The sequence below is a fragment of the Acipenser ruthenus genome, chromosome 40 (genome assembly GCF_902713425.1).
Source record: "Acipenser ruthenus chromosome 40, fAciRut3.2 maternal haplotype, whole genome shotgun sequence".
NCBI classification, from domain to species: domain Eukaryota; kingdom Metazoa; phylum Chordata; class Actinopteri; order Acipenseriformes; family Acipenseridae; genus Acipenser; species Acipenser ruthenus.
In genome coordinates, this window is record NC_081228.1 from 6,827,332 (window position 1) to 6,853,850 (window position 26,519).

At 47.3% G+C, this 26,519-nt stretch overlaps 1 protein-coding gene across 4 annotated transcripts in view; it reads right to left on the reverse strand.

The window, feature by feature from the left end:
* The window catches only part of LOC117397439 (B-cell CLL/lymphoma 9-like protein), a 31,774-nt gene extending 8,932 nt beyond the window's left edge, over window positions 1-22,842 (reverse strand). For 2 of the 4 annotated variants that reach the window (XM_059009904.1, XM_059009901.1), the window contains exons 1-4: window positions 21,934-22,842; window positions 3,750-3,819; window positions 2,756-3,146; window positions 86-226 (exon numbers count right to left, since the gene is read on the reverse strand). In XM_059009904.1, coding sequence (XP_058865887.1) covers window positions 86-226; window positions 2,756-3,056 — 442 coding nt within the window. In that variant the 5' untranslated portion in view covers window positions 3,057-3,146; window positions 3,750-3,819; window positions 21,934-22,842. Of the gene's footprint in view, window positions 1-85; window positions 227-2,755; window positions 3,147-3,749; window positions 3,820-14,298; window positions 14,319-21,933 lie in introns of those variants that run through there. The other 2 variants (XM_059009903.1, XM_059009902.1) reach the window with 2 other exon arrangements.
* Between the last annotated feature and the right edge of the window lie 3,677 nt (window positions 22,843-26,519).

Here is a 26,519-nt window from a genome sequence, read left to right on the forward strand (position 1 = left end):
TATTTCACTTCTTTATACACCTGACCTGCTTTCTTTTTAAAATCTACACCTTCAGTCCCCCAGTAGTATCCCAGAATGCACTCACGGTGCTTGGCAGGGCCAGGGGCAGCTGTGATTGGCTTGTCCTCCTCCTCCTCGCTCTCCGCTCCCGAGCACCACTCGTCCCCGCTGTAGGGCTGCTTCTTCTCCAGAACGCAGCGGCGCTTACTGCGCATCACGCCCTCTACTGGACAGGAGGAGAGAACACACCGTGTTCCCCAAATAAATTCAAATGCCCCAAATAAAGTCAAATGACACACATTTCCATTAGGCATTTTTTTACACAAATCATTTCATAAAAAAAATAAATGGCATGTAATTCGTTAACAGAAGGGGAGATGTTTATTTTGATGGATTTCCTGTTTCCCTGAACAGTACAGATAATGTAACAATGTACTGGAATCTTTGATAGATTCTGTTTGCTATTAAACTTCAGCATCGTCATCGTTAGTTCAGCCGGCTTTCTTTCACGGACTGACGTTACTCTGTGAACACGAGGACATATGAAGAGACACTTCTTTCAGCATTCACAGAACTGACAAATATCGATTAGCCTTTCTTGCTAAAATGGGAAATAGTTATTCTGCATTTCTCCAAAATTTGGTCAAAGAAATTCCTTTTGCATATCGCGGATATCCCTTCATTTCTGATTTACAGTGTGCATCAAACCCTGGAATAGAATCCAACGGGAGGCGTTCTTTATCCAAACTACAGATTATTGTGGGTCTAAAATTGATCAGGGTTGTTCACAGTTTGTGGAAAGTCTTCACACACTGTTTGTTTATTCTGGCATCTGTACTGGGTATGAATTTATTAATTCTGCAACTTTATTATATGTTTGATGCACTCTAATTTTACGGCTTTTCAAACCACTGCATCAGATCCACTAGTCCCTTACCACGCGTTGCAATCAGGGAGAGTGCAGACACCAGGTGATACTGCTGCGTGCGATCTCTCAAAGAAATGCGGTTTGAGTTTGTTGGTGCATCTATTTATTTCTCACAATAAGCTATTTCTAGAATGGCAATAAGTGTCCCTGGTAATTAGGGGGTGTTTTCTAATTAGGTTGATGCCTTAATTACTGTTTAGATCAGTTTAGCTGGAGCGGCTACACAGACATCTGGAGGTTTAGGATTGAACTGCAGATCAGTCCTGTTCTAATTCTCCCATGAATTTCGCAGGGCCTGCATTACAGCACACTTTAACTGGTTATTATAACAATCGCTAATTCTAATAACGTACACACTCTACAACAGGGGTGCGTGTGTGTGGTTTTTATTTGAGGTTCGGGAACTATCAGTGCTGTTTCTGTGTATTCAGAAGGTTCCCCGTGTTTCCACTGCCCGCATTATTCTGTGTTTAATAGCGAGGCAGAGAAACTCAGTATTTAGAAAGCTCTGCTTTTACTATGACATTGTTATGAATCTCACCGACTGATTCACTTACTTTTATTCACACAGAAAAATTAAAAAGTAACAAAAAACTAACACACTATACAGTTTAAGGGTAATTCTTTTTGATTGTAGTTTAAAAAGTGTAGTTGACAGCTCTGGGGCCCGGTTCACAATGCTGTTTTCATGACACAGTCTGCTACACTGCTGTAGAGAGCTCGAGGAGTCTGGAGCAGCTGTGCGCTCGCTTCCTCGGCAGGAAGCTCAGAGTGCGCGGCTGACTTTGCTGAAAGCACGTGGCTGACTGTTTCACCGAGAGCGCGTAGGAGTTTCTCAGCTGAGCAGCAGCCAACGCAGCGCATCAGAAAGCGACCGTTTACTGAAACTCCGCAGCGCTGCCCGGCAGCAGCGCATTAAAACTACCTCTGCACTCTTCCTGGCTTCATAGAACCCTCCTATTCTCCACTCAGAATTAGAAAAAGATGCGTCTCTCTCCCCCCCCCTCCTCCCCCTCCTCTCCCTCCCCCCGAATGGTTAGATTAAAACTTACGATATTAATAATATTGAAGTCTGCAGCGTGGGCCAGATTCTCTGAGCTTTTTTACTCATGCAATTACAATTCAAATTGAAAAAGCGATACGAAACTGGAGATACCGCACCAGCCCCTTGATTTTAATACTTTTCATAATCACTGTGTTGCAGGTTTTAAAAAAACAAAAACAACTTTTTTTACAAATGCAACAGTACTGGATTCGTTTCATGAGAGTCAGCCTGTTCGCTGGGGCATGTGGCAAGTTAGCTGAACAAGTTCTGCCTGGCATGTATAATTCACAATCTGTACTGGGGGGGGCAAAGCTTAAAGCTGGAGTGGAACGGCCCTCCAGGACCGTGACTGGACCCCCCTGATCTACACAGGGGGGGGTTGCTTTGGAAAGTTGGTACAGCAAGTGGACTTTGGGTAACTGTCCTCACCCTTGTCAATTTCCATAGCAGAAAAATCTCCTTTTCTTTTGTATTTCAACTTAGGCTATGCAGTCATAATTACACACACACACACACACACACACACAATTAGTATCACAGATTTACTGAACGTCCGGTCAGCAGGGTTTGAGCTCATTAGCGCTGCTAATAAAAGGATGAAAGAATCTCTCAGGGACGATCGCGGCAGGATTATATATAGACAGTCAAAGGAAGGACGCAGTCACATCTCTAGACCCTGTGTACCTGAAACCAATCTTCTGCAAAACGTTTTTCATGCTGACTGGTAACAAACAGTAGCTTTGCTGTTTTTTGCTGAATGATTTCATGATTGAATGACCTACCTTTGGAGTCGGGTTCGAGGCTGGGGGTCAGGGCCTCTCTCTGCTCCCCGGAGTCGATGGAGACGCTGCGCTCCCTCTTCCCCTTCAGGGGCCCAACGCCCCCCCCTGCCTGGCTCTTGAGCCCCGAGTTCCCCGGAGAGATCTGATTGGCTTTGCCTCCTCCTCCGCCACCATGATTCCCCGCCCCCGCGCCCTTCGACCCCAGGCTGCCGGCGGGCCCCTGGCTTACATTCTGGTGCTGTGATTGGGCGCTGCTGTTCACTTGCTTGCCATGATTGGTCAGTTTACTGTCCGGGTGCATTTGATTGGCTGGGACTTGGGGAGGGGGGTGGAGGGGTGCGAGCCGGATTTCCACCGTGCTCTGCGGTCTCCGCTACGAGTCTCAAATCACCTGCGAGAGGGAGGAGGGAGGAGAGAGAGAGAGAGAGAGAGAGAGAATAACATGCCAATATATTGCAGCCACCTCATTCTCAGTCCTCAGCTCTCCAGCGCTGTCATCACCAGCACCTTAATAATAATGAGCACGAGTCTAAACACTCCATTCTCAGCTCTCCAGCGCTGTCATCACCAGCACCTTAATAATAATGAGCACGAGTCTAAACACTCCATTCTCAGCTCTCCAGCGCTGTCATCACCAGCACCTTAATAATAATGAGCACGAGTCTAAACACTCCATTCTCAGCTCTCCAGCGCTGTCATTACCAGCACCTTAATAATAATGAGCACTAGTCTACACATTCCATTCTCAGCTCTCCAGCGCTGTCATTACCAGCACCTCAATAATAATGAGCATGAGTCTAAACGCTCCATTCTCAGCTCTCCAGCGCTGTCATTACCAGCACCTTAATAATAATGAGCACGAGTCTAAACACTCCATTCTCAGCTCTCCAGAACTCTGGTACTTTTCAGCCAATCAGAAGCCTGGGTTAGTCCAGGGCACTTTTGTAACAAATGTTTGGGATGAATAAAAAGGAAGAGTAACAACCAGACTCACTGCGATGGGCTCTTTAAACAGACTCTGAAGCATACCGGCAGCCAACGCCTTTCATTGCTATTCCTCCGTTCTGAAAGAGAGAGAGAGAAGTGAGTGAGAGAGAGACAGAGCGAGACAGACAGACAGACAGACAGACAGACAGACAGAGCGAGAGAGAAGAGAGTGAGAGAGAGAGCGAGAGACAGACAGAGCAAGAGAGAGAAGAGAGCGAGAGCGAGAGAGACAGAGAGAGGAGAGAGGAAGAGAGACAGACAGAGCAAGAGAGAAGAGAGCGAGAGAGAGACAGCGAGAGAGAGAGAGACACAGACAGAGAGAGGAGAGGAAGAGAGACAGACAGAGAGAGGAGAGGAAGAGAGACAGACAGAGCAAGAGAGAAGAGAGCGAGAGAGAGACAGCGAGAGAGAGAGAGAGAGACAGACAGAGAGAGGAGAGGAAGAGAGACAGACAGAGCAAGAGAGAAGAGAGCGAGAGAGAGACAGCGAAAGAGACAGACACAGACAGAGGAGAGAAGAAGAGAGGGAGAGAGGGAGAGAGAGATGCAAAAAACTTTAAAAACTCTTTGTAAATGTTATTTTTTTACTTTAACACAGTTGGTGTGTTTAACTCTTAAACAGAAGCCCTCCCATAGAGATCAAAGTGAATGACAATCCAATATTAATGTGCACAAGGCTGCATGTGAGCCACACTAATGACTAGGATTAAACACAGAATATGAAACAGCGCCAGAGTTACTGCAGCATAAACACCAAGGACAACATTCCTCAAGCATGCTTCTGATAACGTTTCAATTCTGAATGTTCAGAGTTTGTATAGCGCTTTAACTTTGAAACTTCAAAACGCCCCCATGCCGCAGTGTACTGTGGTACTTGTAGTCATTAACTCCCCACGTCGCAGTGCATTCTGGTCCTTGCAGTCCTGCTTCTCTTAAAGGAGTTGAAATTGAAACACAGGCGCTGCCCCTGCCCCTGGTGTTGAGGAGTCTATGAGTCATTAGGAGGCAATGCTTTGCGTTGATGTGTGAATTCGATGCAGTAAACACACCTGGTACAAACCCAGAGTCCCCTTAATAGACCAGCGGGATACAAGCACTGCAAGGTCAGGATCTGCTGTAACTCAGAGTGCCAGAAATCACTGCCAAATGTTTACGGATAGGACCTTATTGAGAACGAAATCAAACCAGCCTGACCTAGGCATAGAAGGGCACACATCTCAAAACGTCCTTACTTCCTGTTTCAGGCTCTATTTTGTAGACACTATTACAAGGATTTTGTTTTATTTAAATTTCTCTTTTGTGAAACGCGGTTCTTTACTAAACTGTAAAAGATTATTTATTTTTTTTACATGTGGTTTGACTTGTCATGCGATACCAGTGTTGGCCACGGGGTGGCAGCACAGCGACTGCAGACTGAATTCCTAGTTAACCCTCGCACTGCCTCACAAACTTTTCCCAGGGATTAACATATCTGATAGTGACACCAAATTCCCAAGGCTTCCTTCACACGTGTGCTGCTTTTCTGTACAGAGCAATCCATTTCTTAGCTGCACGATTACATTTACAAAGACATCCAACCAGGGCCCAGGCTGTCTAACAAAAACGCTGCGACGCTGCATGAGACGCTGAGTGGCAAACACCACACAGTGAAACAGAGCTGCCCAACATGTCTGACTAACCCAGCCACACCAACCAGCAAGAACTTCTGAAAGAGAGGCGAACACAAACCGCTCACAAACCAAAAGCAGACAAAAATACAACAGGGTTTACACCATGGCAGACACTCTGCGTATGTTTTGCTCTTATAAAACACTTCAGTTTGCTATTTTGACTGGAACTGCTTCTGCCAAAGCCCGATACAAAAGCCTGCAGTCTTTTCAAGTCCATTAACAGCCTTGCCTGCGATACCGCACCTCGAAATCACAAGCCTCACATACAGTAAGCTCAAGAGCCATGGACTGCTCTGCCTGCTGTACAGCACACTAGACTCACCCCAGCCCGTCACAAGGACTCGTTTCTCACTTGACACTAAAGCCCGCTTGTACCACAATTCTGCAGCTACTCAACAGAGCAGAGCTCTCCAAAACCTTTCCCATTGAGGATCCAGGACTCTCAAAGATCTCAGAGGCAATGTTAGGGGTCCCAGTGAAGCACAAAGTCTTACACAAACCTTACCTTTGTTCAATTATTAAAAGTTTTGACAATTTTGAAACAAGAAGGGACAAACCCTAAAAAGCCGCAAAAACAGTTTGTTTCTGTCTAAAAGAACGAGGAACTAAAAGGCACAGCAATAGAATCCACGACAAAATGCCATAAAGATCAGAACGGTGGTAACGTTAACAGCAGCAGTGGGACAGCAATTATCATCAGGCTGTACAGAAGAGAGGCGAGGCAGCCCTCACAACACTGCGCTGCACTCTGAATACAGAAGAGAGGCGAGGCAGCCCTCACAACACTGCGCTGCACTCTGAATACAGAAGAGAGGCGAGGCAGCCCTCACAACACTGCACTGCACTCTGTGAATACAGAAGAGAGGCGAGGCAGCCCTCACAACACTGCGTTGCACTCTGAATACAGAAGAGAGGCGAGGCAGCTCTCACAACACTGCACTGCACTCTGAATACAGAAGAGAGGTGAGGCAGCCCTCACAACACTGCACTGCACTCTGAATACAGAAGAGAGGCGAGGCAGCCCTCACAACACTGCACTGCACTCTGTGAATACAGGAGAGAGGCGAGGCAGCCCTCACAACACTGTGCTGCACTCTGTGAATACAGAAGAGAGGCGAGGCAGCCCTCAGAACACGGCACTGCACTCTGAATACAGAAGAGAGGCGAGGCAGCCCTCACAACACTGCACTGCACTCTGTGAATACAGAAGAGAGGCGAGGCAGCCCTCACAACACTGCGCTGCACTCTGAATACAGAAGAGAGGCGAGGCAGCCCTCACAACACTGCGCTGCACTCTGAATACAGAAGAGAGGCGAGGCAGCCCTCACAACACTGCACTGCACTCTGAATACAGAAGAGAGGCGAGGCAGCCCTCACAACACTGCACTGCACTCTGAATACAGAAGAGAGGCGAGGCAGCCCTCACAACACTGCGCTGCACTCTGTGAATACAGAAGAGAGGCGAGGCAGCCCTCACGACACTGCACTGCACTCTGTGAACACAGAAGAGGCGAGGCAGCTCTCACAACACTGCGCTGCACTCTGAATACAGAAGAGAGGCGAGGCAGTCGAACCAAGAAGAATTAGGGGAGACTTGACTGAAGTCTTTCAGATCATACAAGGAGTTGGCACAGTTAAGCCTAACCAATATTTTAAGCACAGCACAGAAACCAAGGCACAGAGGACACACAGTGTGGAAATGAAATGCAGATTGACTCTGGACAGAGGGACAGGGGTGAGGGTAGGGTTACCTGGCCACACTGCTGTTGCTGAATCACTGGGATCCTTTAAGACCCGAGCTGACAGTGTCGAGACCGATCAGCAACTAGGAACCGGACGAGACCGATTGGCTGAGTGGCCTCCTCTCGCTCGTATTATGTTTCAGTACAGCATCTTGAGCCTACCTGTTCCTCACCGTACCCTGCTGATGAAATAAGAACGCCTCCACCATTCCGCACAGATCTGTGAATAGAAGCTGGGGGCGGGGCGAGCGGGAGTCATGTGATCACAGTCTCTGTTCCCAGGACTCCAGGCCCCTCCCCCTCAGACAGGAGCCAATCGGCTGTGTTGGAGCCTCAAACCACAGGAACTCAATTACATTCCTGGAGTCTGCTTTCATTCTCTCTCTCTCTCTGGGCTCCGAACTTTAACCCTTTCCTCACCTGTTTAATTTTTTTTTCCTACTGAACAGCTGCCAACGGTCCTTTAGGAGTGGGACCGTGCTGGGGTCCAGCACAGGGACAGACACACAACATGTCCTTGGCAATGCAGTCCTGCTCTGGGCAGTTACTTTGATATTCCACGGTTTGTTTTTTTCGAACACACACAGATATTTTTGCACTGGAGCCCCACAATTTCTCTTTTGAATGTAGTTTTGCACCCCCTGCTCACCCCCTTCCTGCTGAATTCGCTGGATTGACTACCCTGATGTCAAACTTTGTTGACTGAACTGTAGAATTATAAAACTACAGTCCCAAATCTGTCCTCCCTGACACTCCGCTGTAAACACAGTCTGACACACACCGCTCCCTCTCTCTGTGCCGTGGAGAACCCCGCCACAGTGCCGCTCCCCCGGAGAGTGAATTAGCCGGCAGGGGTGAGTCTGCCAGTGCAGGGGGTCAGTATTCAATTATACTGCAGGGACCAGCCTGTCTGCAGCTGAAGGGAGGCAATTTAGAGCGGACTGCTAATTGCACCCGTCAGGGTAAACAAGAGAGAGAGAGAGAGAGATGAGAGGAACAGAGAGAGAGAGTGAGGGGGGAGGGAGAGGGAGAGAGTGAGAGAGGAGAGAGAGAGGAGAGGCAGGAGAAAGAGAGAGACAGAGAGGGAGATAGAGACAGAGAGAGGGAGAGAGTGGAGGAGAGAGAAAGAAAGAAAGAGGAGAGAAAGAAAGAGGAGAGAGAAAGAAAGAAAGAAAGAAATCTGGTGTTTTATAATGTGGCTGTTTCAGTTTTTATTACTGCAACTTCTAGTGCTCATTATTATTAAGTTGCTGGTAATGACAGCGCTGGAGAGCTGAGAATGGAGTGTTTAGACTAGTGCTCATTATTATTAAGGTGCTGGTAATGACAGCGCTGGAGAGCTGAGAATGGAGTGTTTAGACTCGTGCTCATTATTATTAAGGTGCTGGTAATGACAGTGTGGAGAGCTGAGAATGGAGTGTTTAGACTCGTGCTCATTATTATTAAGGTGCTGGTAATGACAGCGCTGGAGAGCTGAGAATGGAGTGTTTAGACTAGTGCTCATTATTATTAAGGTGCTGGTAATGACAGCGCTGGAGAGCTGAGAATGGAGTGTTTAGACTCGTGCTCATTATTATTAAGGTGCTGGTAATGACAGTGTGGAGAGCTGAGAATGGAGTGTTTAGACTCGTGCTCATTATTATTAAGGTGCTGGTAATGACAGCGCTGGAGAGCTGAGAATGGAGTGTTTAGACTCGTGCTCATTATTATTAAGGTGCTGGTAATGACAGTGTGGAGAGCTGAGAATGGAGTGTTTAGACTAGTGCTCATTATTATTAAGGTGCTGGTAATGACAGCGCTGGAGAGCTGAGAATGGAGTGTTTAGACTAGTGCTCATTATTATTAAGGTGCTGGTAATGACAGCGCTGGAGAGCTGAGGCCACACCCCTGGCCCCTCCTCACAGGAAGTGGCGCATGTTGAGTCAGGTCAGAGCCGGAGACTCACAAACCTGAACATGAAACCCCCTCCCCCAGACTGCGTCACTGGGAGTCAGGTTACAGGCAGCACACGGTTCAGAACGGCTATTCATACATCTACAGTGAAAGCTGAATTAAATCAACCAGTCGACACAGGGACGGCTGGTTCACAACGAGGCCCTGAGAGACATTCGCTGGCTTCCACAAAATGAAATCCTGGGGTCTAAAAGTCCACTAAAATAGGACCAAAGTGGTTAAGGTTCGAGTTAGGGTTGGGGTTAAGGTTGGAGCTTGGGTTGGGGTTAAGGTTCGAGTTAGGGTTGGGGTTAAGGTTGGAGCTTGGGTTGGGGTTAAGGTTTGAGTTAGGGTTGGGGTTAAGGTTTGAGTTAGGGTTGGGGTTAAGGTTGGAGCTTGGGTTGGGGTTGGAGACATGGGCAGCTTTAGGTTTTAAATTATCCTTTATAAACTACAAGTCAATGGGGTCATATTTCTACTTCAGCCCCCGAACATATATTATAGAATAATAGGGCACAAGTTTAAAAGAGATGTCATCTGTCTACTCCTCTCCTCCCCCCTCTCCTCTCTCTCACACATCCACCCACACACTGCAGCTCTCAAACCTGTCCTTCAGGTTCAACCATCAAGCTGAAACAAAGCAGCTCTCACTGCACACCTCTCACAGCAGGACATGACCGCAGCTCTCACTGCACACCTCTCAGAGCAGGACATGACAGCAGCTCTCAAAGCACACCTCTCAGAGCAGGACATGACCGCAGCTCTCAGAGCAGGACATGACAGCAGCTCTCAGAGCAAGACATGACCGCAGCTCTCACAGCAGGACATGACAGCAGCTCTCACTGCACACCTCTCAGAGCAGGACATGACAGCAGCTCTCACTGCACACCTCTCAGAGCAGGACATGACCGCAGCTCTCAGAGCAGGACATGACCGCAGCTCTCAGAGCAGGACATGACCGCAGCTCTCAGAGCAGGACATGACAGCAGCTCTCAGAGCAGGACATGACCGCAGCTCTCACTGCACACCTCTCAGAGCAGGACATGACCGCAGCTCTCACTGCACACCTCTCAGAGCCGGACATGACAGCAGCTCTCAGAGCAGGACATGACAGCAGCTCTCAGAGCAGGACATGACAGCAGCTCTCACTGCACACCTCTCAGAGCAGGACATGACAGCAGCTCTCACTGCACACCTCTCACAGCAGGACATGACCGCAGCTCTCAGAGCAGGACATGACAGCAGCTCTGATCAGGACATAACCGCAGCTCTCAGAGCAGGACATGACAGCAGCTCTGATCAGGACATGACAGCAGCTCTGATCAGGACATGACCGCAGCTCTCAGAGCAGGACATGACAGCAGCTCTGATCAGGACATGACAGCAGCTCTCAGAGCAGGACATGACCGCAGCTATCAGAGCAGGACATGACCGCAGCTCTCAGAGCAGGACATGACAGCAGCTCTCACTGCACACCTCTCAGAGCAAGACATGACAGCAGCTCTCACTGCACACCTCTCAGAGCAGGACATGACCGCAGCTATCAGAGCAGGACATGACCGCAGCTCTCAGAGCAGGACATGACAGCAGCTCTGATCAGGACATGACAGCAGCTCTGATCAGGACATGACCGCAGCTCTCAGAGCAGGACATGACAGCAGCTCTCAGAGCAGGACATGACCGCAGCTCTCACTGCACACCTCTCAGAGCAGGACATGACCGCAGCTCTCACTGCACACCTCTCAGAGCCGGACATGACAGCAGCTCTCACTGCACACCTCTCAGAGCAGGACATGACCGCAGCTCTCACAGCAGGACATGACAGCAGCTCTCAGAGCAGGACATGACAGCAGCTCTCACTGCACACCTCTCAGAGCAGGACATGACAGCAGCTCTCACTGCACACCTCTCACAGCAGGACATGACCGCAGCTCTCAGAGCAGGACATGACAGCAGCTCTGATCAGGACATGACAGCAGCTCTGATCAGGACATGACCGCAGCTCTCAGAGCAGGACATGACAGCAGCTCTGATCAGGACATGACAGCAGCTCTCAGAGCAGGACATGACCGCAGCTATCAGAGCAGGACATGACAGCAGCTCTCAGAGCAGGACATGACAGCAGCTCTCACTGCACACCTCTCAGAGCAAGACATGACAGCAGCTCTCACTGCACACCTCTCAGAGCAGGACATGACCGCAGCTCTGATCAGGACATGACAGCAGCTCTGATCAGGACATGACAGCAGCTCTCAGAGCAGGACATGACCGCAGCTATCAGAGCAGGACATGACAGCAGCTCTCAGAGCAGGACATGACAGCAGCTCTCACTGCACACCTCTCAGAGCAAGACATGACAGCAGCTCTCACTGCACACCTCTCAGAGCAGGACATGACCGCAGCTATCAGAGCAGGACATGACCGCAGCTCTCAGAGCAGGACATGACAGCAGCTCTGATCAGGACATGACCGCAGCTCTCAGAGCAGGACATGACCGCAGCTCTCAGAGCAGGACATAACAGCAGCTCTGATCAGGACATGACCGCAGCTCTCAGAGCAGGACATGACAGCAGCTCTCAGAGCAGGACATGACCGCAGCTCTCACAGCAGGACAATGCAGTCTATACAGTTACCAGACTAACATTCACCCTAAGTAATGCTTTGTAGTTGGTTTCAGGCTGACAAAACTGTAATAAATACAGGGGTATTTCTTATTCGTAAGAAAATAGTATTAACCAGGCAAATTATTGTTCAAATGCAGCATCGATGCGCGGTTAGTTACAATTCTGCCTCTGCTCCGTCTCTCTCTCTCTGGCAGCTTGGCATCCCCTCAGGTCCTGCTCCGTAGCTCACCATTAAATCCTTGAACGCAAACAGTTTCGCTGAAAAGCACTTTTTTAAAACCAAGACTACAACAGCAACGACGACAAACCTCCCTAACTTCCACGGAGTTGCGGGCCCTCTAGACGTGAAGTGGGAATTACGTTTGGTATTCTTGTTTTATCTTGCTCGGTGCGTTGATCTTAATCCGCTTTGGTTGGGGGTGTATTAGGCAGCATTTTGAAGCTGGACTTAATTACAGTGCCGTCTTGTTTAGTAAAAGAAATTCAAGTTTGACTGAATTTCGTAACCGGATAGTTTCATGTTTTTGATTACGTGAACAGTTGAGGTTGGCCTGCATTTTTAAGCAGTGTGTGCTAAATAAGAATCTAATGAACGCTGTTGTAGTTGACATGTCTTAATCCTTTTTTTTTCTACTGTACCGTATAGGTCGAAGTTATAATACGCAACACTTGACAGCAAGTCTATAAAAAAAAAGGTCATGTTATATATTTTTTCTACAGAAGTGTTTTTATCAGTGCCAACGCAAAGTGCTATTTTTGTGTGACTATGTCGTAAAATAAATCTATAAATTGCTGTCCAGAACACAGTATAATACTACATTACTCTGTGTTTACTTTCTGAAGTAAATGCAACACCTGTTCGTTTTTGTCAAATACAACAAATAAACGATATCTGTTAATTGTTTAACATGCATAATTATAAAACAGCTTAAATATAGGCCCTAAATTGTTCTGTTAGTTTACCTGCACTGTCTATTTATTATCGGTATGGGTGATAACGGTAGATAATCATCGGCTATCGGTATCAGCCAAGAAAATCTTATCGGTGCACCTCTAAATGAAACGAAACTAAACTCGCCGGCCTTGAGCACCTCATAGGGGCCTCTCAGAAGCTGGTGTAATGTCTGTCTTTCTATCCTCCCACTCCTCCACTCCCTGGCTAGCAAACGCTGGCCCAGCTGCACACCACTGACTCATTCGTGCTTCCCCGTGACACATTGTGTGCGTCTCAGTCTGTGTGTCACCGTGCCTGTCTGTGTCAATGTGTTACAAACATGTTTAAATCTGTTTCCAGAGGGAGAGGGGACTCGGTGTGCCCCTGCATATCCAGAGTCTCCACTCCACAGAGAGAGAGAGAGAGGGGACTCACTGTGCCCCTGCATGTGCAGAGTCTCCACTCCACAGAGAGAGAGAGAGAGGGGACTCACTGTGCCCCTGCATATCCAGAGTCTCCACTCCACAGAGAGAGAGAGAGAGGGAACTCACTGTGCCCCTGCATATCCAGAGTCTCCACTCCACAGAGAGAGAGAGAGAAAGAGGACTCACTGTGCCCCTGCATATCCAGAGTCTCCACTCCACAGAGAGAGAGAGAGAGAGAGGGAACTCACTGTGCCCCTGCATGTGCAGAGTCTCCACTCCACAGAGAGAGAGAGAGAGGGGACTCACTGTGCCCCTGCATGTGCAGAGTCTCCACTCCACAGAGAGACAGCGAGAGAGAGAGAGATAAAGAGGACTCAGTGTGCCTCTGCATGTCCAGAGTTTCCACCACATACACACCACACAGCGAGAGAGAGAGAGAGCCAGCGAGAAAGGGAGGGACTCAGTGTGCCTCTCTCTCTCTCCGCACTCTAGCAATAAATCACGTAGCTCGCTACGGCACCAGCTACTTATTTTTAGAGCTGGCTGATATTTATAGCCCGGTAGTTTCCCGAGGGAAAGAGATGGAGTAGTAAAACTAGAGAGTTTCCCCATGTGGTGAGCGTGAGGCTGCAGCTAGAGCAATTAGACAACGACTCCCCCTTACTTCATACTACTGCAAACCAAGGCTTCAGCAGACAGACTAGCACAGGTCCCCTTAAAGTCTGCTTCTACCAATCCATCCCATAACACGACAGGGTACAAAGGTTACACCCAGGCGGAACAATACAGGAAGGCTGGTGTCACTGCGTCACGTGACCACAGCCTCACCTTTAAAACCTTAACACGCCAGCGGGACAACGAGAAACAAACAAGGGCCTCAGAGAGGCTGCCTGGCTGACGCAGCGACACTCCCTCCCTGCCTCTCCGATAGAATAATGTAAGACTACACCGCTCTCCCGGCTCCACCCTCGCTCCCACTCAGGGACGCAACGCTGGACTTCAGCTTGATAAAGCAGATCAACTAGAAATAAAAGAAACTGAACAGGAAAAAAAAAAAAGAGGAGTCACTGAACTGTTTCGAAGCTTCTAAAGCTCTGATGCGGATTGTGACAAATCGACAAGGCTTTCCAGGACGTCCCACCTTGCCCGTTTGTGTCGGTGACCTCCCTCGCTCACACCCACAGTATATACCCCACCAAGGAGACACACACACCCACTTTGAAAACTCACCCCCAAAGGAAGTTCAACTGGGGTAGTTTTGTTACACACAAAACCACACTGCTACTGTAATGCAACACTAGCTGATGAAACAGAAGACAAGAAATTATGAGAGAGAGAGAGAGAGAGAGAGAGAGAGAGAGAGAGGGGGGGGGGGAAGGCTGGTGTTCAGGAAGGACAGAAGGAGAGGCAAGGAGGTTGAGCTGTTTTTTAGAGAGAATCACTGAGAGAGAGAGAAAGGGAGGAGACGAAGGAGAGGGAGGGTGGTATTGTGAAAATGTAGCTGAACTTGCCAAGTTAGGAACACAATGAGTTTGCTTCAGTTGCCCGATGCGTCCCTGACTCTCAGTCTTTTGTCAGACAGGGAGGGAGGGAGGGAGGGAGTGGACGAGTGAAAGAGTGGAGGAGAGAGGGTGGAGGAATGCACCCCGTCTTGTTGCAGCATGCCTGCGATTCTTTGAGGAAGACAGTCTGCTTGCTAGAGCAGGGAGTGGATTCTCACAGTGGCAACACATTACTTCAATTGAAGTCGCTGTTACTCCGTTAAAACTGACTTCAAAATTAAAGCAGCTGAACAAACTGAAAACCAGGCGCGGCCCCCGATCCTGGCTGCGACGTCTTTGAGTTTCTCATGTGCCGCGGCGTCACGTATTGTTATGTTCTTACAACCCTTGATGTGTTTGCACAGCAGTGAGTGTACCACGCGAGACAATGGAGTTCATGTTCAATATTTCTCTGCCATGTCTACAATCGGATGCTGTGAGCACACTGCCTTACACTCCAATACATGCTGCAGCAATTGAGGACGCACATGTGATGGAGGGTAGCTTACAATGGCTTTTCTGAGGAGTTAAAAACATGTCCACTACCTAGAAACGTGTTTAATATTAGTTTAGTATTGGGGGGGAGGGGGCAGGGAGTGGAGAGCACAGCTGAGTCGGTGCAGGAGCTGGGGAGTCGAGGGGTTAATCCAGTCTATAAATATCCCAGTCCCCCCTTCCCCTCCCTCACTCACTCCGAACCCCCCTCCCCTCCACTACTCTTCTTAAACCTCCAACCATCTGCTCAAGTTCCTAAAAGAGACACACGAGAGCAGCACACTGCGAACAGAACAGAGCGCTGGAAATATATTGGAGAGAGAGGAGAGAGAGAGATAGGAGCAGGGGGGAGAGAGGGACCGGAGCAGAGGGAAGGGGAGGGGAGGGGAGAGGAGCAGGGGGGAGAGAGGGACCGGAGCAGAGGGGAGGGGAGAGGAGCAGGGGGGAGAGAGGGACCGGAGCAGAGGGGAGAGGAGCAGGGGGGTGAGAAAGCTACCACTTTCACTTTTCCTCTTATCCTTCTTTCCCTCCTTCTCAGTCCTCCTGCTCCCTCACTCCTTCTCTCGAAGTCAGTCTCTTGTTTATCTCTCCACTAAGTCGCAGGGGAGAGAGATGGACTCACTCAGAACAAAAGGTTACTACAGGTCAGCTCCATCCTGCCAGGGCCTGTTCTCTACATCAGGAGTTAGTGTGCGTGCGAGTGTGTGTGTGTGTGTGTGAGTGTGTGCGTGAGTGAGTGTGTAAAACAATTAATCTGTTTCTTCAGCTGAAAAACAACAAGAAAACACACAGAGACAAAATCTGAAGATCTTGTAATGTGTACTGATGTCTAGTGGAGGCGGGGTGGTCTAGTGGTTAGAGCTGAGAGACTGGGAGGGAGGGAGGCAGTGTGGTCTAGTGGTTAGAGCTGAGGGACTGGGAGGGAGGGAGGCGGTCTAGTGGTTAGAGCTGAGGGACTGGGAGGGAGAGAGGCAGTGTGGGCTAGTGGTTAGAGTTGAGGGACTGGGAGGGAGGGAGGCAGTGTGGTCTAGTGGTTAGAGCTGAGAGACTGGGAGGGAGGGAGGGAGGCAGTGTGATCTAGTGGTTAGAGCTGAGGGACTGGGAGGGAGGGAGGCAGTGTGGTCTAGTGGTTAGAGCTGAGGGACTGGGAGGGAGGGAGGCAGTGTGGTCTAGTGGTTAGAGGTGAGGGACTGGGAGGCAGTGTGTCCTCATGCTCCATGAAGTATCCTGCTTGTGTGTGTTTTGAAAGGGAGGGGGGGTTGTCATGGGAACAAAACAATCACACAGGCTTCTGCAAACATGATCAGTTCCAAAGAGCGTTTACCGGGCTGGGAGGGAGCGAGGGAAAGAGGGAGAGGAATCTCATTTCATTTAGGCCTATCTAAAAAGTGGAGGATCGAAGTATTAAATTAATACCATGTTTCATGACAGCTGGATTAGTGATTCCCAGACATGCTGCATGGAGAGGGGAGTGACCTGCGAGATCTGCATTTACAGACGATTGCCTCCAATACAACCCCTTTGCAGAGGATTTCATCCTGGCAGGGATCCTTAGAACAATACAGTCCACCTTGGAACTGTTCCATAAATAGGCTCCAACCCTAAAGTGACACGCAGACCAGGGGTGGAAGCAAGACTCCCACTGCATAGTGGTTTGATCCACTCCTGGTTTTAATGAGACACACCTGAACTTGTGACCTGTACACTGTAGCTAGACAAGCTCATAGCAAAACCTGGAATGGGTGAAACTGCTATGCAACAGGAGTCTTATTCCCACCCTGCAGACGCTGTTAGATCCCTTCTTTAATAAAATGATGGCTGTATTCACATTGGCCACCCTTCTGAATTCATATCAATCTGGCTAATGTTTCAACACTACAGAAAAACACAAAAATTATTATTTTAAAAGGGCACAATGAAGTGAACGATCAGGTTTTCCTTTCATCCTCTCTCGGAAATATAAAGAAAGCTGTGCTATCTTTATACAGGAGTAAAAGTCACAGGCTGAGAGACCGAGACACAGAAATCCGAGCTAAACTTTACGAGCGTCACTTTTTCAAAACGTCAAACTGAAATCATGAGTGGAGAGTCGCGTCTCCTCTCAATGAGAGCCTTGGTGCAGGGGGACTGGGCAGCCTGCACCGTGCGGTACAGCGACACAGAGGCAGCTGTATTCACAAAGCATTCGCTCGGCAGGAAACGCACGACCACCCTGGCACCTTTCTCTGTAAATTAGGTTAAATAAATAAATAATAATAATAATAAAGGGTTAATTTGCACTGCATGTGACAGCATGTACACCCTGCCCACGAGTGGGGATCAGTTTGCGCTCAGGGTCGAAGATCACAGCTTTTCCAAAGCATTCTGGGAAGGGCGCCAACTAGAGCAAAATGGTAAACAGAGAGAGAGAGAGAATGGGCTGAAGAGACTTAACCACACTCCCAGACCCCCGTCTCTCCACTGCAGCCACACTCCCTCACTCCCAGTGCCCCGTGTCTCTCCACTGCAGCCACACTCCCTCACTCCCAGTGCCCTGTCTCTCCACTGCAGCCACACTCCCTCACTCCCAGTGCCCTGTCTCTCCACTGCAGCCACACTCCCTCACTCCCAGTGCCCTGTCTCTCCACTGCAGCCACACTCCCTCACTCCCAGTGCCCTGTCTCTCCACTGCAGCCACACTCCCTCACTCCCAGTGCCCTGTCTCTCCACTGCAGCCACACTCCCTCACTCCCAGTGCCCTGTCTCTCCACTGCAGCCACACTCCCTCACTCCCAGTGCCCTGTCTCTCCACTGCAGCCACACTCCCTCACTCCCAGTGGCCTGTCTCTCCACTGCAGCCACAGTCCCTCACTCCCAGTGCCCTGTCTCTCCAATGCAGCCACACTCCCTCACTCCCAGTGCCCTGTCTCTCCACTGCAGCCACACTCCCTCACTCCCAGTGCCCTGTCTCTCCACTGCAGCCACACTCCCTCACTCCCAGTGCCCTGTCTCTCCACTGCAGCCACACTCCCTCAGTCCCAGTGGCCTGTCTCTCCACTGCAGCCACACTCCCTCACTCCTGTACTGTATTGAATGTGCTGGCTCTCAGATCCACAGCACTGAGTTCTCTATACTGTACTGTATTGAATGTGCTGGCTCTCAGATCCACAGCGCTGAGTTCTCTATACTGTACTGTATTGAATGTGCTGGCTCTCAGATCCACAGCGCTGAGTTCTCTATACTGTACTCTATTGAATGTGCTGGCTCTCAGATCCACAGCGCTGAGTTCTCTATACTGTACTGTATTGAATGTGCTGGCTCTCAGATCCACAGCGCTGAGTTCTCTATACTGTACTGTATTGAATGTGCTGGCTCTCAGATCCACAGCGCTGAGTTCTCTATACTGTACTGTATTGAATGTGCTGGCTCTCAGATACACAGCGCTGAGTTCTCTATACTGCACTGTATTGAATGTGCTGGCTCTCAGATCCACAGCGCTGAGTTCTCTATACTGCACTGTATTGAATGTGCTGGCTCTCAGATCCACAGCGCTGAGTTCTCTATACTGTACTGTATTGAATGTGCTGGCTCTCAGATCCACAGCGCTGAGTTCTCTATACTGTACTGTATTGAATGTGCTGGCTCTCAGATCCACAGCGCTGAGTTCTCTATACTGTACTGTATTGAATGTGCTGGCTCTCAGATCCACAGCGCTGAGTTCTCTATACTGTACTGTATTGAATTGAATGTGCTGGCTCTCAGATCCACAGCGCTGAGTTCTCTATACTGTACTCTATTGAATGTGCTGGCTCTCAGATCCAGAGCGCTTAGTTCTCTATACTGTACTCTATTGAATGTGCTGGCTCTCAGATCCACAGCGCTGAGTTCTCTATACTGTACTGTATTGAATGTGCTGGCTCTCAGATCCACAGCGCTGAGTTCTCTATACTGTACTGTATTGAATGTGGTGGCTCTCAGATCCACAGCGCTGAGTTCTCTATACTGTACTGTATTGAATGTGCTGGCTCTCAGATCCACAGCGCTGAGTTCTCTATACTGTACTGTATTGAATGTGCTGGCTCTCAGATCCACAGCGCTGAGTTCTCTATACTGTACTGTATTGAATGTGCTGGCTCTCAGATCCACAGCACTGAGTTCTCTATACTGTACTGTATTGAATGTGCTGGCTCTCAGATCCACAGCGCTGAGTTCTCTATACTGTACTGTATTGAATGTGCTGGCTCTCAGATCCACAGCGCTGAGTTCTCTATACTGTACTGTATTGAATGTGCTGGCTCTCAGATCCACAGCGCTGAGTTCTCTATACTGTACTGTATTGAATGTGCTGGCTCTCAGATCCACAGCGCTGAGTTCTCTATACTGTACTGTATTGAATGTGCTGGCTCTCAGATCCACAGCACTGAGTTCTCTATACTGTACTGTATTGAATGTGCTGGCTCTCAGATCCACAGCGCTGAGTTCTCTATACTGTACTGTATTGAATGTGCTGGCTCTCAGATCCACAGCACTGAGTTCTCTATACTGTACTGTATTGAATGTGCTGGCTCTCAGATCCACAGCACTGAGTTCTCTATACTGTACTGTATTGAATGTGCTGGCTCTCAGATCCACAGCACTGAGTTCTCTATACTGTACTGTATTGAATGTGCTGGCTCTCAGATCCACAGCGCTGAGTTCTCTATACTGTACTGTATTGAATGTGCTGGCTCTCAGATCCACAGCACTGAGTTCTCTATACTGTACTGTATTGAATGTGCTGGCTCTCAGATCCACAGCGCTGAGTTCTCTATACTGTACTGTATTGAATGTGCTGGCTCTCAGATCCACAGCACTGAGTTCTCTATACTGTACTGTATTGAATGTGCTGGCTCTCAGATCCACAGCGCTGAGTTCTCTATACTGTACTGTATTGAATGTGCTGGCTCTCAGATCCACAGCGCTGAGTTCTCTATACTGTACTGTATTGAATGTGCTGGCTCTCAGATCCACAGCGCTGAGTTCTCTATACTGTACTGTATTGAATGTGCTGGCTCTCAGATCCACAGCACTGAGTTCTCTATACTGTACTGTATTGAATGTGCTGGCTCTCAGATCCACTATATACTAGGCTGAACTACACACAGAAAAACCCTTTTCACAAAGTGCGTGTGTCTGATCCTGTTGCACAACGATCTGGATTGCATGAACAAAACAATGTTGGGGATTGGTGAAACTTCAGATCACACAGATCCGTCCTGAAGCGTTTCCTGAATATCGAGCTGCGTTGTGTTTCTATTTGAGCGGGTGACTGTAGCGCAGGCCTGTCTGACTGTAACCCGTCCTCCGGGACGAAATATCAGAAAATACGCTCTTCTCGCCAAAATTCAAATGCTAAAACCGAGTCTGTAAATGAATGCCAGCTACAATTACAGTTGCTCTCTCGAACTACATTGAAGGGATAGACAGACATTTTCTGAACTTTTTCTGGTATGTAGGGAAAGCTTAATTTTAACTAATGCTAAGGCGGGGGCTATTTTCAATTAACACAGTTCAAAACAAAGAGTGATATTCTGTCCTTTTAGCACGACAGTATTAAAAGCGCACAGCCCGCAGTGACGGCGACTACCGATTACCTTCGGCCAGCTTCGGCTCACACCAACCTGAAGCGGGAAGCCCCGCCCACACCCCATCATTACAGGGCAAGCCCGCAGTCAATCAGGGGGAACCCGGTCCCTGGTTGGTCAAGTTATGTCGAGTGAATTGTGTCAACCGTAATCAAACTCAAAGCGATATAAAGAATCTGGTGCTGTAGCTACGATCACTTTAAAAGAAAAGGAAACACTGCCTTGATTCAGAGAGACTGGTTTTCACAGGCGCAGGATCATGATACAGGGGTCCGAAACACTGTGTTTTAGGGCTGGCTGTGCTCTGTGTAGTCGTGTAGTGCAAGATTGCTTTAGCATTGCAATGTCTTCACCGTTATACAAAGCGAGAAACCATTTCTATTCCAAGCAACCAGTCCATCTCCTACACACACTAATATTTATATTTATTTATATATACACACACACATACACACACTAAAACCCTATTTAACTTAACAACTTAATACTAGGGCCCATTCACATGCAATAAACATATTTAATAACAAAATAAACTTTATTACCCCAAATACTGTACTATATTCCAGTTTATCAAAGAAAGTTTCCAATTATATAATTAATTTACCTCCATCATTGTGTGTGTGTTCAATATATATATATATATATATATATATATATATATATATATATATATATACACACACACATATATATATATTATATATATATATATATAAACACACACACACACACACATATATATATATTATATATATATATATATAAACACACACACACACATATATATATATATTATATATATATATATATAAACACACACACACACATATATATATATATTATATATATATATATATAAACACACACACACACATATATATATATATTATATATACACACACACACACACACACACACAATATGCAACATTATTACCCTATGATATCTAATGAGTATAAAATATACTGCAAACTAACACTGCCAAATGACCCCAAATGATTAAATAAGGTACAGTATTGCATAATTCCTTCAAACATTACCAACTGCAATTCAAACACACACACACACATATAGAAGTAATGCAGGCAAGGCAAAGGGGGGTTGACAAGAAAGAACTAACCACAGTAATATTAAATAACGCACACGCGTACACCTCACACATGCACCCGAAATCAGAAACGCACACCATTATACAAACTGTTCCATATCGCTTCTTACAATCTCACCTCATGTCTGTTTGAGGCCGGTGTCAGAAGTGCCTGCACGAATTCACTGGCATCCCTCGCAGTCACCGCTGCTGCGTTGTCTGTTCCCCCCCCTGTTTAGGCGCCTGGCGCCGGGCGAGTGTTACTCCGAGCGGGGCGCCGCTCGGCCCGGGCAGGTCGCGGTGCTGGTGCTGCTGGTTAGGCGGTGTTTGTGCTGCTGTGTGCGGGTCGGAATGGAAGACCGGTCCCTGGTGCTCATGACTTTCCAAGCGGGTACCAGTAGCGACGGCAGCAAAGTGGCTGCTCACGGCAAAGGGAAGAGCATTTTCAATGAGGGAACCAGCTGAACCTACAACACAGACCCACACTGTCCGCACTCACTTTCACTTAAAACATCCAGCCGAGCAATGAAGAAACACCGCTCCTCCTTGAACGATCTTCACACACACACATTCAGAAGAAAAAGGCTGTTGTTTTTTTTAAATTACCAGCCGTGTGTTTTGTTGCTTTTGCAGTTATTGGTGTTGCAGGACTCTCCCCGTGCTCGGTCGGTAATCTTATCGTGCAATATGTAATTATAAGAACAAATGATCCCCTGTGTTGTTCTTCCGTGTCGGACCTGCGCCTTTTTGAATTCCTGCGATAATAAGGATCGGTGCCGCGCAGTGGGCACTGCTGTTAAATAGCCGGCCACATACACCCTCTACCTAATCTTTCTGTTTCTCTTGCTTCGGCTACTCTGGATAATCATTTAGAGAAACGGGATCATTCAGCTTGTCTTCATGCTAGCACGAAACCGCCATGTCACAATAAGAGCCGGGGTATTACCTCGCTCCCTCCCTCCCTTCCTCCCCCCGTGGCAGTCTCGTTAACGCCACGGCCCTGCTTGCTCTGTTCCCTGCACAGCGCAGCGCAAACCAGACCAGCCTCCCTGCGGCCCGACAGGGAATTAGCAGCAGTCTTAATTATTTTTTAGATGTTGGTTCTAGCATTGTGGACATTAAGATATCGCTTAACAAATATGTAAAGTGTATTCCCATCCCTCTGCTTATTGTTCCATAACTTTAAACACAACCAATCATTAGATGTTCTAAATAAAATATTTCAGATTATTCAATGATTCGATTTTCTACGTGTTTTCTACGAGTCAGAAATACCCTTTTTGATTTTTATGACGGGTCGTTGTGCCTCATGTCAGTATATGATCAATTCGCTCATGTTTAGCGCACCCTTATAAAAGTTTCACAGTGAAAACATGGTAAAGCACAGGTAAGCATGGTAAATTATAGCAAAGTATGGTAAAGCATATTTTAAAAAACATGCATAACCATGGTAAACTGTAAGAGATGCATGGTATAACCATGGTAAACTGTAAGAGATGCATGGTATAACCATGGTAAACTGTAAGAGATGCATGGTATAACCATGGTAAACTGTAAGAGATGCATGGTATAACCATGGTAAACTGTAAGAGATGCATGGTGTAACCATGGTAAACTATAAGAGATGCATGGTATAACCATGGAAAACTGTAAGAGATGCATGGTATAACCATGGGAATAGAGCAGAAATACTTTGGTAACTGGTATAAGGGCTCACCTAATACTGTTCTATAACTTGCCATGAATGGAGTGCTCACCTCTCTAATCCACACACCTTCAGAGAGAGGGAGGGAATGAGATAGGGATGGGGAGAGGGAGAGAGGAGAGGCAGAGAGATACACATTAGATAATGGGTTTGTAATGTACTTATTTCTTCATGCATTAGGAAATGGTTGCCCTGGTGCATGCTGTTGCTCTGTAAAGCATAGTGTTACTGTGTTTTACCATGCTTCACTGTGCTTTACCAAGCTTTACCATGCTTCACTGTACTTTACCATGCGTCACTATGCTTTACCAAGCTTTACCATGCTTCTGTGCTTTACCAAGCTTCACTGTGCTTTACCAAGCTTTACCATGCTTCACTGTGCTTTACCAAGCTTTACCATGCTTCACTGTGCTTTACCATGCTTCACTGTGCTTTACCAAGCTTTACCATGCTTCACTGTGCTTTACCAAGCTTTACCATGCTTCACTGTGCTTTACCATGCTTCACTGTGCTTTACCATGCTTCACTATGCTTTACCAAGCTTTACCATGCTTCACTGTGCTTTACCAAGCTTTACAATGCTTCACTGTGCTTTACCATTCTTCACTGTGCTTTACCAAGCTTCACTGTGCTTTACCAAGCTTTACCATGCTTCACTGTGCTTTACCAAGCTTTACAATGCTTCTCTGTGCTTTACCATGCTTCACTGTGCTTTACCAAGCTTCACTGTGCTTTACCAAGCTTTACCATGCTTCACTGTGCTTTACCATGCTTCAGTATGCTTTACCAAGCTTTACCATGCTTCACTGTGCTTTTCCAAGCTTTACCATGCTTCACTGTGCTTTACCAAGCTTTACAATGCTTCTCTGTGCTTTACCATGCTTCACTGTGCTTTACCAAGCTTCACTGTTCTTTACCAAGCTTTACCATGCTTCACTGTGCTTTACCATGCTTCAGTATGCTTTACCATGCTTCACTGTGCTTTACCAAGCTTTTCCATGCTTCACTGTGCTTTACCAAGCTTTACCATGCTTCAGTATGCTTTACCATGCTTCACTGTGCTTTACCAAGCTTTACCATGCTTCACTGTGCTTTTCCAAGCTTTACCATGCTTCACTGTGCTTTACCAAGCTTTACAATGCTTCACTGTGCTTTACCATGCTTCACTGTGCTTTTCCAAGCTTTACCATGCTTCACTGTGCTTTACCATGCTTCTCTGTGCTTTACCATGCTTCAGTATGCTTTACCATGCTTCACTGTGCTTTACCAAGCTTTTCCATGCTTTACCATGCTTTACCATGCTTCACTATGCTTTACCAAGCTTTACCATGCTTCACTGTGCTTTACCAAGCTTTACCATGCTTCACTGTGCTTTACCATGCTTCACTGTGCTTTCCCATGCTTCACTGTGCTTTACCAAGCTTTACCATGCTTCACTGTGCTTTACCATGCTTCACTATGCTTTACCAAGCTTTACCATGCTTCACTGTGCTTTACCAAGCTTTACCATGCTTCACTGTGCTTTACCAAGCTTTACCATGCTTCACTGTGCTTTACTAAGCTTCACTGTGTTTTACCATGCTTCACTGTGCTTTACCATGCTTCACCATGCTTCACTGTGCTTTCCCATGCTTCACTGTACTTTACCATGCTTCACTGTGCTTTACCAAGCTTTACCATGCTTCACTGTGCTTTACTAAGCTTCACTGTGCTTTACCATGCTTCACCATGCTTCACTGTGCTTTCCCATGCTTCACTGTGCTTTACCATGCTTCACTGTGCTTTAGTAAGCTTCAGTGTGTTTTACCATGCTTCACTGTGCTTTACCATGCTTCACTGTACTTTACCATGCTTCACTGTGCTTTACCAAGCTTTACCAAGCTTCACTGTGCTTTACCATGCTTTACCATGCTTCACTGTGCTTTACCATGCTTTACCATGCTTCACTGTGCTTTACTAAGCTTTACCATGCTTCACTGTGCTTTACCACACTCCACCATGCTTTACCACACTTTACAAAGTTTTACTATGCTTTACTATGCCTCACAATGCTTTACCAAGCTTTACCAAGCATTACTATGCTTTACTATGCTTTATCATGCTTCACTGTACTTTACCATGCTTCACCATGCTTTACCACAATTTACCATGCTTTACAATGCTTCACAATGCTTGCCCACACATCACTTTCAAACCTTCATGTAGTTGAACAGATTAAGACGTACGATGGAGGCCTTGAACTAACCTGACAAGGTCTGTTTAAATGATCTAAACAGTGTTGACTCTGAACACCAACACTCTTTAACAAGAAAACAAACACAACCAATCCTGAATTGCTCTGCTAAAGTTGAGTACGTTTTAGTTTACAGGAGCGCTCACTGGAATCTGTCTGAGCTTTGTCTCAGCAGCTCCCCGTTACTTCCAGCTTCACTGTGCTTTACCAAGCTTTACCATGCTTCACTGTGCTTTACCATGCTTCACTGTGCTTTACCATGCTTCACTATGCTTTACTAAGCTTTACCATGCTTCATTGTGCTTTACCAAGCTTTACCATGCTTCACTGTGCTTTACCAAGCTCTACCATGCTTCACTGTGCTTTACCATGCTTCACTGTGCTTTACCAAGCTTTACCATGCTTCACTGCGCTTTACCAAGCTTTACCATGCTTCACTGTGCTTTACCATGCTTCACTGTGCTTTACCATGCTTCACTATGCTTTACCAAGCTTTACCATGCTTCATTGTGCTTTACCAAGCTTTACCATGCTTCACTGTGCTTTACCAAGCTTTACAATGCTTCACTGTGCTTTACCATTCTTCACTGTGCTTTACCAAGCTTCACTGTGCTTTACCAAGCTTTACCATGCTTCACTGTGCTTTACCAAGCTTTACAATGCTTCTCTGTGCTTTACCATGCTTCACTGTGCTTTACCAAGCTTCACTGTGCTTTACCAAGCTTTACCATGCTTCACTGTGCTTTACCATGCTTCAGTATGCTTTACCAAGCTTTACCATGCTTCA